The sequence below is a fragment of the Psammomys obesus genome, unplaced genomic scaffold (assembly GCF_907164565.1).
Source record: "Psammomys obesus unplaced genomic scaffold, mPsaObe1.curated_primary_1811, whole genome shotgun sequence".
In the NCBI taxonomy this organism is placed as follows: Eukaryota; Metazoa; Chordata; class Mammalia; order Rodentia; family Muridae; genus Psammomys; species Psammomys obesus.
The window spans coordinates 22,313,625-22,326,229 of record NW_026595981.1 but is presented as its reverse complement, the minus strand read 5'-3'; the positions used below and the strand labels follow the sequence as shown (position 1 = coordinate 22,326,229).

At 36.7% G+C, this 12,605-nt stretch overlaps 1 protein-coding gene across 7 annotated transcripts in view; it reads right to left on the bottom strand.

Moving 5' to 3' along the window:
* Positions 1 to 12,605, bottom strand: part of Cdk12 (cyclin dependent kinase 12) — an 81,204-nt gene that overhangs the window by 38,438 nt on the left and 30,161 nt on the right. For all 7 annotated transcript variants that reach the window (XM_055619676.1, XM_055619674.1, XM_055619675.1 and 4 more), the window contains exons 7-10: positions 9,563 to 9,619; positions 8,614 to 8,715; positions 4,317 to 4,394; positions 436 to 552 (exon numbers count right to left, since the gene is read on the bottom strand). In XM_055619676.1, coding sequence (XP_055475651.1) covers positions 436 to 552; positions 4,317 to 4,394; positions 8,614 to 8,715; positions 9,563 to 9,619 — 354 coding nt within the window. The remainder of the gene's footprint in view (positions 1 to 435; positions 553 to 4,316; positions 4,395 to 8,613; positions 8,716 to 9,562; positions 9,620 to 12,605) is intronic.

The following is a 12,605-nucleotide window of genomic DNA, read 5'->3' as shown; positions in this document are numbered from 1 at the left end:
GTTCTTGCAGATGACCCTGGTTCAATTCCCAGTTCCAGGGAGCTATCATCCTCATTTGGCCTCTGCAGGAACCAGACACATATATGCATGCAGGCAAAACATTCATATTAAGAGACCCACATGGTAAAAGGAGATTGAACTCCTGAAAATCGTCTTCTGACCTCCATATCCACATCTGCACACCTTTACTCCTAGCACTCAGGAGACAGAGGCAAGTGGATCTCTATGAGTTTGAGGCCAGCCTGGTCTATTAGTGAGTTCCAAGCCAACCAGGGGTAGGTACATATTCAGGCTATCTCAAACAAAACAAAACAAAACAAAACAACGATGTTATTAAAATGTTTTGCTATAGTAAACTGGGATTAACAGCAAAAGCCAAGTCCCAACAGAAGCTAGAAACAGAAAAGAGATACAAGAGGACTGTGCGAAACTCACAAAGAGAATTCTTCTCTTAGGCGTCTCCTATATTGCTTCTTCGGTTTCATGGTGTTGAAGTAGGGTAGCTTGATAACATCAGGCCACACTGCTGGACAAGGGCTACCACAGAGACGACTGAAAAGAAAACAAAAGGACAAGTGCAATGAAGTGAATCATGAGCTTCATGACTTCTAGAGGTTCCTGAAGAAAAACTGTCATTTTCTAAGGTCTGGGCACTCTATGACTTATTACACTATTACACTAGTAGAAATTAAAAGAAAGAAAAAAAAAAAGCCAAGCATGACCTTACTTGCTCTAAAGAGAAGCAATATAAGAGAACTGGTTATAAAAAAACATACTGGAAATATTGAAAATCTAATTCAAATTGATTCACATATTTTATAAAGAATGTTTTATCTATAAATGTTTTCATTACCGATTTTATTCTACTCAAGTAGAATTAATTTATTTTCTTTCTTATTTAAGACCAGGTCTCTCTATTATATAGCCCTGGCTGTCCTGGAATCACTGCGTAGATCAGGATGGCCCTGAACTCAGAGAAATAATCTGCCTCTTCTTCCAGAGGCAGGCTGAGATTAAAGGCATGTGGTACCACACCTGGCAGAATTAATTTCAAATAGTAAAAACTGTGAGTTGGTAGGTATGGCCTATAAAGAGACTCTGCCTCAAAATGAAACAAACCAAACAGAAACAAACCAAAAGAAAAAGAACAAGGGAAAGGAACAGTGAAAAAGAAAAGGAAAAAGGAACAACACAAAATACAGCAAGAAAGAGGCCCAAATTCCATTCTAGTTTCAAGCATTCCCCAAATTGCCTATTATAGTTTACATTTTAAAAGTGTGGCTGGAGAAACAGCTTAGTGGAAAGATTGCTCCTGCCAATGACCTAAGTTCAATTCCCAGAAACCATGGTGAAAGGAAAAAGAAAATATGTACTCCACAAAGAATTAACAAAAGATAAAAAAGAAACAACCAAAAATTCTATTCATAGCCTATATAATTAACTAGGCTTTAAGTTCTTTCAAAGCAAATTGTAATTTTATCTCCTCCAAAGTTCAAACAGAAACCAAGCTTTATTCATGGTCTTTTTTTTTGGGGGGGGGGGGTCTTGAGACTGTGTTTCTGTGTAGAATTGGCAATCCTGGAAATTGATCTGTACCCCAGGCTGACCGTGAACTCACAGAGATCCTCTGCCTTTCTGGCCTCATGTATCCTTTATGATTTATGTGTTTGTGTGCATGTGCATATGAAGGTCAACCTTAGATGCTTTTCCTTAGGTGTTACCCTCCTTACTTTTGAGACAGGCATTCTCACGTGGTCTGAAGCTTGCTGAGGGGGCTAAAACTGGATGGCAAGATTACCTATTTCTGCCTCACCAGCAGTAAAGTCACAAGCATGTAACACCACACACTTGCTTTTTGTACATAGGTTCTGGGACCAAACAGCTTATTATGACTGCAAGGCAAATACTTTAACATAACACTGAGCCATTTACCAAGCTTTCATTTTACTTTTTATTGTTTTAAAGATTTCAATGATATTTAGTTAGTTTTTGTGTGTTTCTATGGAAAGTGGTGCATATGCCACAACTCACTAGTGGTTATCAGAAAAATAATTTTCAACAGTCAGTTCTCTCCTTTTACCATGTGGGTCCTGTAGATGGAACATATGTTGTTCGGCTTAATGGTAAGGTACACCAGAAGCCATCTCACTGGCCCACTGCAGTCTGGCTCTATAAACACTGACAACAACAACCAACAGGACACATGTGAGGAGCTGAGGTTCCTTAGATCTTTTCTCAAGGAGGCTGGTCTAAAAAAAAAAGTCTTTCTTTTTTCCAACAAAATTTTCTACATTTATTTAATTAGTGTGTGAATATATGTGCATAGGTAAGTCAGTGAGCAACTTTCAGGATATCTCTCTACCATGTGAGTACCAGTGATTAAAATAAGGTCATCAAGCTTGAGAAAAAGTACTTTTACCTGTTGACCCATCTTGCCAGGTTTTTCTTTTCCCCCCTTTCTTTCTTTTTTCTGTTTTTGAGATGAAGACTCAAGCTGCTGCTCAGGCTGGCCTTAAACTCACAAGCTTAAAAGATTCTTACTGCCTTAGCCTACTACTATACAGCTGTTCTCAAATACAGCGTACTTACATATGACAAAGAACACAAAGGTAAGACTAGGGAGGTGGCTTAAACAGGAAACAGATTCTGCTTCCATCACCCACATGGCAGCCGCCAGCCTCTGTAACTCTAGTTCCAGGAAATCCAACAACCTCCTCTTGCTTCCAAGGGTACCATGTGTGCATGTGGTGCAATTACATACACGCAAGCAAACACTCAAATACATTAAGTTAAAGAGGTATTTTTGGTTATGAGCTACCATGAAGGTAACTAGGAACAGAACATAGATTCTCTGCAAGAATAGCTAGAGCTCTCAATGGCTAAGCCATCGCTTCAGCCTTGTAAAACATACTTTCTAGGTCCACAGGCGGACACAGAAGAGATTGTAAGCTGAACTGAGGAAAAAGAAAAATATAGTATCATTTAGTGGACTAACTGAAAAGTGATGACAGAAATTGGAGGATTTCACTGACTATTCATCTAGTTTTAAAAGTGTGGGTCATAACTAAGGATTACATAACTGGGTCATGTCAAATTTGGCAAGAGGAATATATACAACAACCAAAAAGCTAACTAAAAAAATCAAACGTGTAGTAAGTCTGAGATGTTTCCAGCAGCGATCCCTGGTGTTGTGTGACTTCACTGAAGTCTTGATTCTGAATACACAACAACCTTGCACTGTGAGTGGTATAATCCCACAAAATGCTGATAAAAACTGTCTGAAATACCTAAGCTCAGAAATTACACTATGATATTCTGAACTGCATTGTCTTACTATATACATAAAATTTAGTTCTTTTAGAAACATACTGGCTTGCTCTGTAACACAGAGAAACCCTGTCTTGACAAAAGGGGCAAGGGAGGCTGGTAGGCAGAGACAGACAGAAGCTTTAGCTAGGCATGGTGGTATACACCTTTAATCCCAGCACTCAGAAGGATCTCTTTGAGTTTCAGACCATTCTGGTCTACATAGCAAGCTCTAGAATAGTCAAGGCTACATAGGGACCCTGCCTGCCTAAATGAATGAATAAATTTCAAGGGAGGGCTTTCAATATTTTCCTACCATCATTCTTCAGGATATAAGTATCGATTTAGTCTATTTTTAGACTGTATTGTGTTAGAATGTTTGATTCTAGAAACTACTTGAGTTAATCATTTGAGCTTCATTGAAAAAGTAAATCAATTTTCAATTTCATTGATTTACATTATTTATGTTGAGACAAGGTCTTACTATGTAGTCTTGACTTGTCTAGAGCTCACTATGTAGACCAAGTTATATCTAACTATGCCTGATCTCTTTAAAAAAATGTTTTGTTTTTTTTTTCTTGACTTATTTGTCAGTGTATATGTTGCACACGACTGTGTGGAAGTCATCATCAGATAAGTAGTGCTAGATGGTTCCATCCTATCATGGGGGTCCAGAGATGGAAAGGTTGTAAAGTTGTAAGGATGACATCCATATGTGCATGCCCACACATAAATTAAAAATTAAATTCATTTTGTATGTAAAAATAAAGAGGCATGTCTACTTTATTACTTTGTATAAATTTAATTTCATGTTTAATAATTATAAAATTAGCTTAAAATGAATTTATATTTATCATCTGTAAATGTCTGATTTATATATGTTATTATATACATCAATTACCCAGGGTTATGTAAAAACTTCTCAGGTGAAAGAGATTATGAATGAAAAAGAATTTAAGAAATTCTTATTTATCACACACAGACACTTAAAAGCATATATGCAACTATACCTGATCAGCTCTAGCTGAGCCAGTTCCAAATTGGCTTGAAAAATAGGTTTCTTTGTGAACAGTTCCCCCAGGATGCATCTGGAAAAAAAAGAGTAAAATTCAGAGGTTAGGAAGAAATCCCTTGAGCCTATCTAAAGTGTGTCTCAATAAACTTTTATAGGATTCTGGATTACATGCACTATATCGGGTGGTAAAGTAGCCCAGAACTTCAGTGTTTGGGTTGCCTAAAAGATAGAAAAACAACTTCTTGTGGTGAAAACAGACATTATAAAGGATTTAAATTTTCTAGCAGATCAAAACTCTACTGCCTATAGACAACAGTCCTCTTTATTATAAGCAAAAGGATTTAGTTAGGAGTTCTTCATCTCTGTCACACCACAGTAATCCAAGGAAATACAATTTTATAAGGATGCTTAGCAATTTCTACAAAGGGATTATTAACTTTCTATCATTAATTTGCTCTGTAGAACTATACAATACTATTATAACCCCTCTGGCAATATATTTACAAAAAAAAAAAATGTATTATCAGCTAAAATCAGTTTCATCAAGACTTTTAAATAAATTCTATCTAAATACCTTTGTTATTTTGAAATGGACATTCAGGGCTAGAAGATGGTTCACTAAGTAAAGCAAGTATTGAGGACCTGAGTTTGAATCTATAAAAACCAGAAGCTGGCCCTGAACTCCCAATTCTCCAGGCTGCACCTCCAAAATGTCAGGATTTCAGCCCTCTGCCACCATCCTGAGCTCTATACATAGTTTTATTTAAAAAGAATATTTTTACTAATGGACTGGAGAGATGGCTCAGCAGTTAAGAGCACTGGCTGCTCTTCCAGAGGTCATGAGTTCAATTCCCAGCAACCACATGGTGGCTCACAACCATCAATAATGAGATCTGGTGCCCTCTTCTGGCGTGCAGACAGAACACTGTATATGTAATTAATAAAAATAAAAAATAAAAAAAACTTAAAAAATATTTTTACTAATTCTTTGAGAATTTTATACAATGCATTTTTATCATCACTTTAAAATAATTTATTTTTTAGTATTTGCATGTGATTCTTGGAGGCTACAAGTATTTTAACCCTTGGGCTGGAATCATAGGTATTGCTTGATGTATGTGCTAGGAACTAGATCCATGGTTGTCCTCTGGAAGAACAGCCAAGTATTCTTAACTGTTGAGCTGTTTCTCCAGCCCTAAGATTTCTATTTAAAATTATACATACGATGTGTGTGGGGGGGGGATTATGCATGCATATGCGCATGACCACAGAGGCCAGAGATATTAGATACCCTGGGACTGGAGTTAAGGATGGTTGTGAACTACCATGTGGGTCCTGGGAACGATACCCGGATTCCTCAGCAAGACTATCAAGAGCTATTAATAACTGAGCCAACTTTATTGGCTCTAGCCTTCTTATCAGCATTTTCTTCTCCTCCTTTTATCTTTTTTTTTTTGAAAAAGGTTCTCACTATGTGTACCTGCTTGCTTAGAACTTGCTATATAGACCAGTCTGGCCTTGATCAAAGAGATACACCTGCCTCTGCCTCTGCCTCCCAAGTGTTGGAATTAAAAGGCGTGTGCTACTATGCCTCATTCTATTAGCATTTTTAACCTCAAATGGCCTAATTTTTACTTCACCTATAATTTGTTTTATTAGCTTTTCTAGTGTCTTCCCTAATTTGATTAGAGGTAGAAAAAGTAAAAATAGAAATAAGGTTTGTTTCCAATATTAACTGTCAAATCAACCTCTAAATACAGTTTTAAACCAACTAATAAAATAAAAGAGTAGTAAAAAAGAAAATAAGGAATAAGTAAGTTTATTTCTTTGGAAGACCTAGAATTGTTTCTTTATTGTTTTTGATTTTCAAGAAAGGGTTTTTCTATGTAGGCCTTGCTGCCCTGAAACTCAATCTATAGACCAGGCTCACCTCAAACTCAGAGATCCACCTGCCTCTGCCTCCCAAGTGATTTTACTAAAGGCATACATGACAATTACCCAGTTAGACCTTGGAACTCTTAATCCTCCTGACTCCACCAATTGACAATCTATTTTCTGCTCTGATTTGTATACCTAAGTGTGGTAATCTTTTGGTATGGAAGACTTCTTTATTATGAAGCCAACATTTTATTTATCATACTAATCTAGCAGATTGCACAGACTGAAAAAGACAAAACAAAACAACACAAATACAACTATAAATTCTTGCATGTTTTTTTCTGTTGGTTGAGAGAGTTTGAGAGAGAGTTGGCCTCAAGGATGACCCTGAACTCTTGATTTTCCTGCCTCTAAGATCTTCCTCATGCACCTTAATGGGTGGGTTACTAACTTTCTAGCTTAGCAATAATAATTTGGGTTACTACTGCTGAATACAAGTAAATCCAGCTTGAGTCATTAAAACGTAACTAAAACACCATTTGATTTAGGTAGGCTACCATCTTGTTGAATTTTACAAATAAAAACCATAGCACTCTTCTTAAAGACTTACAAAAAAAAGAATGGGAACAATGATACCCTATAACCAACAAAGGAATGTGGCATGAATTTGCCAAACCACATACGAACAAAACAGATATAGCCATTTAAAATATTAAGGACCCTGGTAGAGTAGTACATGCTTTTAAGCCCAGCACATGAGGAGGGAGGGTAGCTGAGGCAGGTGGGTCCTGTGAGTTCAAGATCACCCTAGTCTATATATCAACTTCCAGAACAGTATGTGCTGGGTTTGTGTGTTTGGTTTTCTCTTCTTCTTTTTCCTTATTTTTGGTTTTCTCGAGACAGGGTTTCTTTGTGCAGTGTTAGCTGTCCTGGAATCAGACAGGGCTACATAACAAGACCCTGTCTCAAAAGAATTAATAAAAATAAAACACTTTAATGCATAACATACAAAATATAGCTTTTACATTTCATTTTCAAGCTAGAAATAGAGCAAATGTCTGTATTTCCAACACTTGGTAGTTGAATGCAAGGGAATTAGAAGTTGAAGGTTTTCTTGGGCTATATGATGAGTCTGATGACCGTGTGGGCTAAATGTGACCTTGTCTTAAAAGAAAAATCATTTTCAGAGTAGCCATGTTGGTGCACACTTACAACCCCAGCATTTGTGAGAAAGAGGCAGGAAGATTGCCACAAAGATTGCCAGCCTGGCCTACACAGTAAACCAAAATAGCCAGGACTACATATCCTCAGTAGAAAAATCAAAAGGAAAGGAAGAAGAAAAAAGGAGGGAGGAAACAACAACAAAAAAAGCTCAAGAGAAATGACTGATTGCAGACAGAAGACTGGAACAAGAAAACAAGACTATTAAAGATTATTAACAATATATCAAAAATAGGAAGAACTACATTAAAGACTTAACTAGAGAGACGGCTAGAATGTTAAGAGCACTTGCTATTCCTGAAGAGGACCAGAGTTCGGTTCCCAGCACCCATGTCAGACAGAGTACAACTGCCTGCTACTTCTAGCTTCTGGGTACTCGGACACCCTCTTCTGGGTTACATGGACAGTTCAACACACTTGGCATATGTTTCCACACTCTCCTCTTTCTGTCTGTCTGTCTCTCTCTTTCACTCACACACACACACACACACACACACACACACACACACACACGTTATATAACAATGAACCAAAACATATCAAATATGAAAGTCTATCAGATCTTAATGAACTGAATAAACAAGAAAACCAATAAACTATTATTTTCTCACTGGTCATTTTTAAGAGAACAGTAGAAAAACCACTTCACTGCTTTCAAAAATTGGCAAACAAAATGAAATAATTAGCTTTTTTTTGCAATACTGAGAAATAAGCCCAGGACTTCACACTAATATTAGGTGGGTAAGACATTGAGATCTATCCCCATTCCTAGCATTTTCTTGTTTTTGTTACTGTAATAGTGACAACAATAAAAAAAAAACCTAAACTATGAGAAATAATAAATGATCTAGTTTTTTCTCAGGAGATTGTAAGTAAACAAATGAAAATCAAAAGAGACTGAAGAGAATGTTAACTAAAAGACTTCACATAAGCTAGGCATATTGATATATAACTGTTATCCCAGATAATTGGGGCTCTCAGAAGCATTCCCAGTTTCAAGAAAGCCTGGGCAACTAAAGCAAGTTGCTAAGTTATTTTCTTTTTTTAAACTAAGACTTATTTTTATTTATATTTATGTATGGGTGTATAAGTGTGTATATACTTAGAAAGACAAATACCTAATATAAAGAAGAAACAATACATGTTAATACTATGTGAGTTACAGACAAAACAAAAGGCTAAGAAAATCTTACCCACAGCTCCAAACATCAATGGCTGGTGTGTATCTTTCCTCCCCAAGAAGCAGCTCTGGAGGTCGATACCACAGAGTAATGACTTTGTTTGTGTATGGGCGACTGAAACATAAAACCATCAGGATGTAAAATTTGTGTGTATTCTTTTCACATATTTCTGATAAGTATGTAACACAAAAAAAAAAAAATAGCTGCCAATTTTAGATAAGATTGTTAAAACAATTCCAAAAGCAAATTAACAGGCCAAAAGTAAGCTGGACAGAAGTTAAAGATGAAGAAATCACTTCTAGCACCTTGGGCTAACTTATTTCACTAGAGGGCTAAATGAAGAATCCAGATAGTGTCTAAGATTTAGGTGCCCCAAGGCCTTTAATGCCAACATCCATACATACATGGAAAACACTCAAGCTATAAATGTATACAAATACACATAACATAAGCAACTCCAGCTTCAGGAGGATATCTCTGTAGTCACGTGTGTGTGAGAAACACACACACAAAATTACAAACAAAAATCTTTTAAAAAAAGAATTAATAAAGGCTGGGTAGCTCATGCCTTTAATTCCAACACTCTGCAGGTAGAGGCAGGTGTATTTCTGTGAGTTCAAGGCCAACCTGGTTTACAGAAAGAGTTCTAGGACAGGAAATGCAATATAGAGCAACTCTGTCACAAACCCAAACAAAAAGATCTAGGTGGTAACACAGTCAAATAACTTGAGAATTCTAACAGTCATAATAATTTGTAGAATTTGAGATTAAAAAGATTAAATTAAAAAGATTCTTAATTAAATTAAGATTAAAATTAAAAAGATTCTTCTCGAATTCCCACAATCAGTTTTACCTTTAAAAAAATTGTTTTTTGAGATTGTGTTTTTGCTATACCAAAGTTGGCCTTGAATTATGAGACATAAATACACCTTCCCATATGTAGTGTTGATGAATGTCTCACCTCTCTTCAGAGTTATAGAGCCGAGCGAGTCCAAAATCTGCTAGTTTGATTTGCCCGCTGTAAGATAAACAAATAATTATTTTCATAAGTAAAAATAGTAGCCCTCTAACTACACTTGGAAATTTAAGTGCTGATTAAAAGGCTAAAAGGATTATAAAAATGATTTTTAATGCCTGATCTCATTTCGACTATTAATGGTTACCCCCCAAATGTAGTCTCTTCTGACAAAGTATATAATGCTTCACAATATTTTTCCTTTAGCTATTATCAGATTTTAAATTTTGATTCTAATTTTTCTTTTTCCTTTTTACCATGGTGTCTGCATACATTACCCAGCTTGGTCTCTAACTCCTAAACTTAAGTAATCATCTTACCCAGCCAAGAACTGGGACTATAGGTACACATCTTCCCTGCCAGCTCTAAATTTTTGTTGTTGCTGTTGTTATTATTTGAGACAGATTTCTCTGTGTAGCACTGGCTGTCCTGGATTTGCTTTGTAGACCAGGCTGGCCTTAAACTCACAGTGATATGCCTGCCTCTGCCTCCCAGGTGAGTGCTGGGATTACAGGCATGCACCATGCCCCCAGGAAATACCTATTTTTGTTTGTTATTATTTTTTATTTTGAGAAAAGGGTATACCACATAACCTAGCACCAGTACCTGCTAAAGTGTTATTTAATGATGAAGAGGAAATAAAAGGAATAGTCTGCTCAAGACAAAGAGATAGTTAAGGCCAAGCATAGTGGTCTTTAATCCTAGCACTAAAGCAGAGGCAAGAAGGTCAGGTTCATGGCAAGTCCAGGCTTCAGGGTGAGATCCTGTCTCAAAGCACCAAAGACTGATGATGAAGCATGAAGCCTAAAGCCCTAAGTTTGATCCCTAACACTACACATAAACAAACAAACAAACAAAAACTTGCCTGTGCTTCATTCTCATAAATGATAAGTCCAATAATAGGTCTCAGTTTATGAATCTGTACTTTTTACCCCTTAGTGCTGGGAACTGAACCTAGGGCCTCACACATACTAGGCAGTACTCAGCCATCCCCAGTTCTGAATCTATATTTTTTTTTCTTTTCCTCCTTCTCTTGTCTCTGTCTTTCCCCCTCTCTCTCTTTTATTTGAGACAGGGTCTCCCTCAAAACCCAGGCAGGCCTAGAACTTGAATTTGGCCTGGCTTCAAATTCACAGTAATCCTCCAGTTACAGGTTCCCAACTGCTGAAATTATAGGCACAAGTCATTATACCTGGCTCTGAATGTGCATTTCTCATTTCTAACAAGCTCATATATGATGCCAATATAGGTGACCAAAAACTCAAAGCGCAAATCAGATAATGGTCTGAAAACCATAATTTTATAATAACTCCTTTATTTATTATTATTATTTTGAAACTATATGTTGCTATGGGCTGTCTTCAAATTCATAATCTTTATGCTTCTGCCATTCAGCTTGAGACTCACTCCTTTAAGGGAATTACAATCACCTTTGACTCTGTTCTCCCTCCATCTCCTCTAGTTCTCTCCCTCTTCTTCCTCCTCCCTCTCTCTTCATTCTCCTCATCTCTAATAGTACTTTAGGAATTAAACTCAGGCACTTATGCATGCTAAATGCTCTGCTACTGAACTACATTCCCATCCCTCAGTATATAGTGATGTCAAAGAATATTTTAAGAAAATTAAACATAAAATCAGGGGAATTACTTAAAAATTATAAACTACTCAAAATTATGTTTATCTTTCTAAATTTATGTATCCTATTTTAACATTTATACTGATGGCATCTAAGGTACCTGATAGCTCAGTTAACACAAAATTTAGATAGTAAAGAAAGGAAGCTATCCCGGGAGACGTTCCATAAATGTATAAACAAAGGAACAGAATATAAACCAAGAAAATCAACAAATTTTTACATTAAATCTACCACTATCATTCCTGTTAAGTCTATACACCTTTATCCACTTGCCCAAAATCCACTTGCCCTTTTTACCAGTGTGAAAGTCTTGCCTTGAATTCGTAATAATCCTCAAATTTTAGCTTTCCAAATGTGGTATGAGCCACTTTATCTGCCTCATTACAGTTTAAAGTTTAAGTTCTAAGAAAATTCCAAAAAGAGAGAGAGAGAGAGAAAAATAAAGGAATGATTATCCAATTATTAAGAAAAAGAGTTCTTCAAACTTTTCTCTCTTTTTTTTTTCCCAAGGCAGGGTTTCTCTGTGTAGCCTTGACTATCCTGGACTCACTTTGTAGATCAAACTGGCCTCCAACTCACAGATATCCACCTGCCTCTGCCTCCCAGAGTACTGGGAGCCACCGAGCCTAGCTTCCTCAAAGTTCTTGATCATTGTTATTTCTGAGGGCCCAAGATAACCCAAAACTCCAGGCACAAAGCAGATCTAAAAATGGCAAGAAACATATTTATGGAAAATTTACTGGCCTTTAACATCATCAGCAGCTAGTGTATTTGCTACATGACTCATACTAGGGACTAATGTACTTCTACACTTGTTTGGTATTATCCATTACTTCTGTATGTGTGAGTGTGTAGGTCAAAAAAACAACTTACAGGGGTCAGTTCACTCCCTCCAGCCTGTGAGTTCTGAGAATTGAACTCTTGTCATGCTTGGCAGCATGTGCCATCTTACTGTCCCTTATTTACTTTTTGTGGTGCTAGGAGTTGAACTGAGAACCTCATATAAAGCTATGCAAGAACTCTTAACACTAAGCTATATTCCTAGCATATTTATTTGCTTACTATTTATTTAATAGTAAATAGTTTGTTTGTTTTTTGAGACAGGGTTTCATCCGTGTAGCCTTGGCTGTTTTGGAACTCACTCTCTAGACCAGGCTGGCCTCAAACTCAAATATCTACCTAATTCTGCCTCTGTACACCCCGACCACCTGGCAAAGGTAAGGTCTTACAGTTCAGGCTGGCCTGAAACCCTAATGAAAAAGTACTGAGAAACTTTGGCATATACAACAGAACAAAAAACCTATTATTGCTTTATTTATTAAATCTCCATGACAGGAACAAAATACATGCACA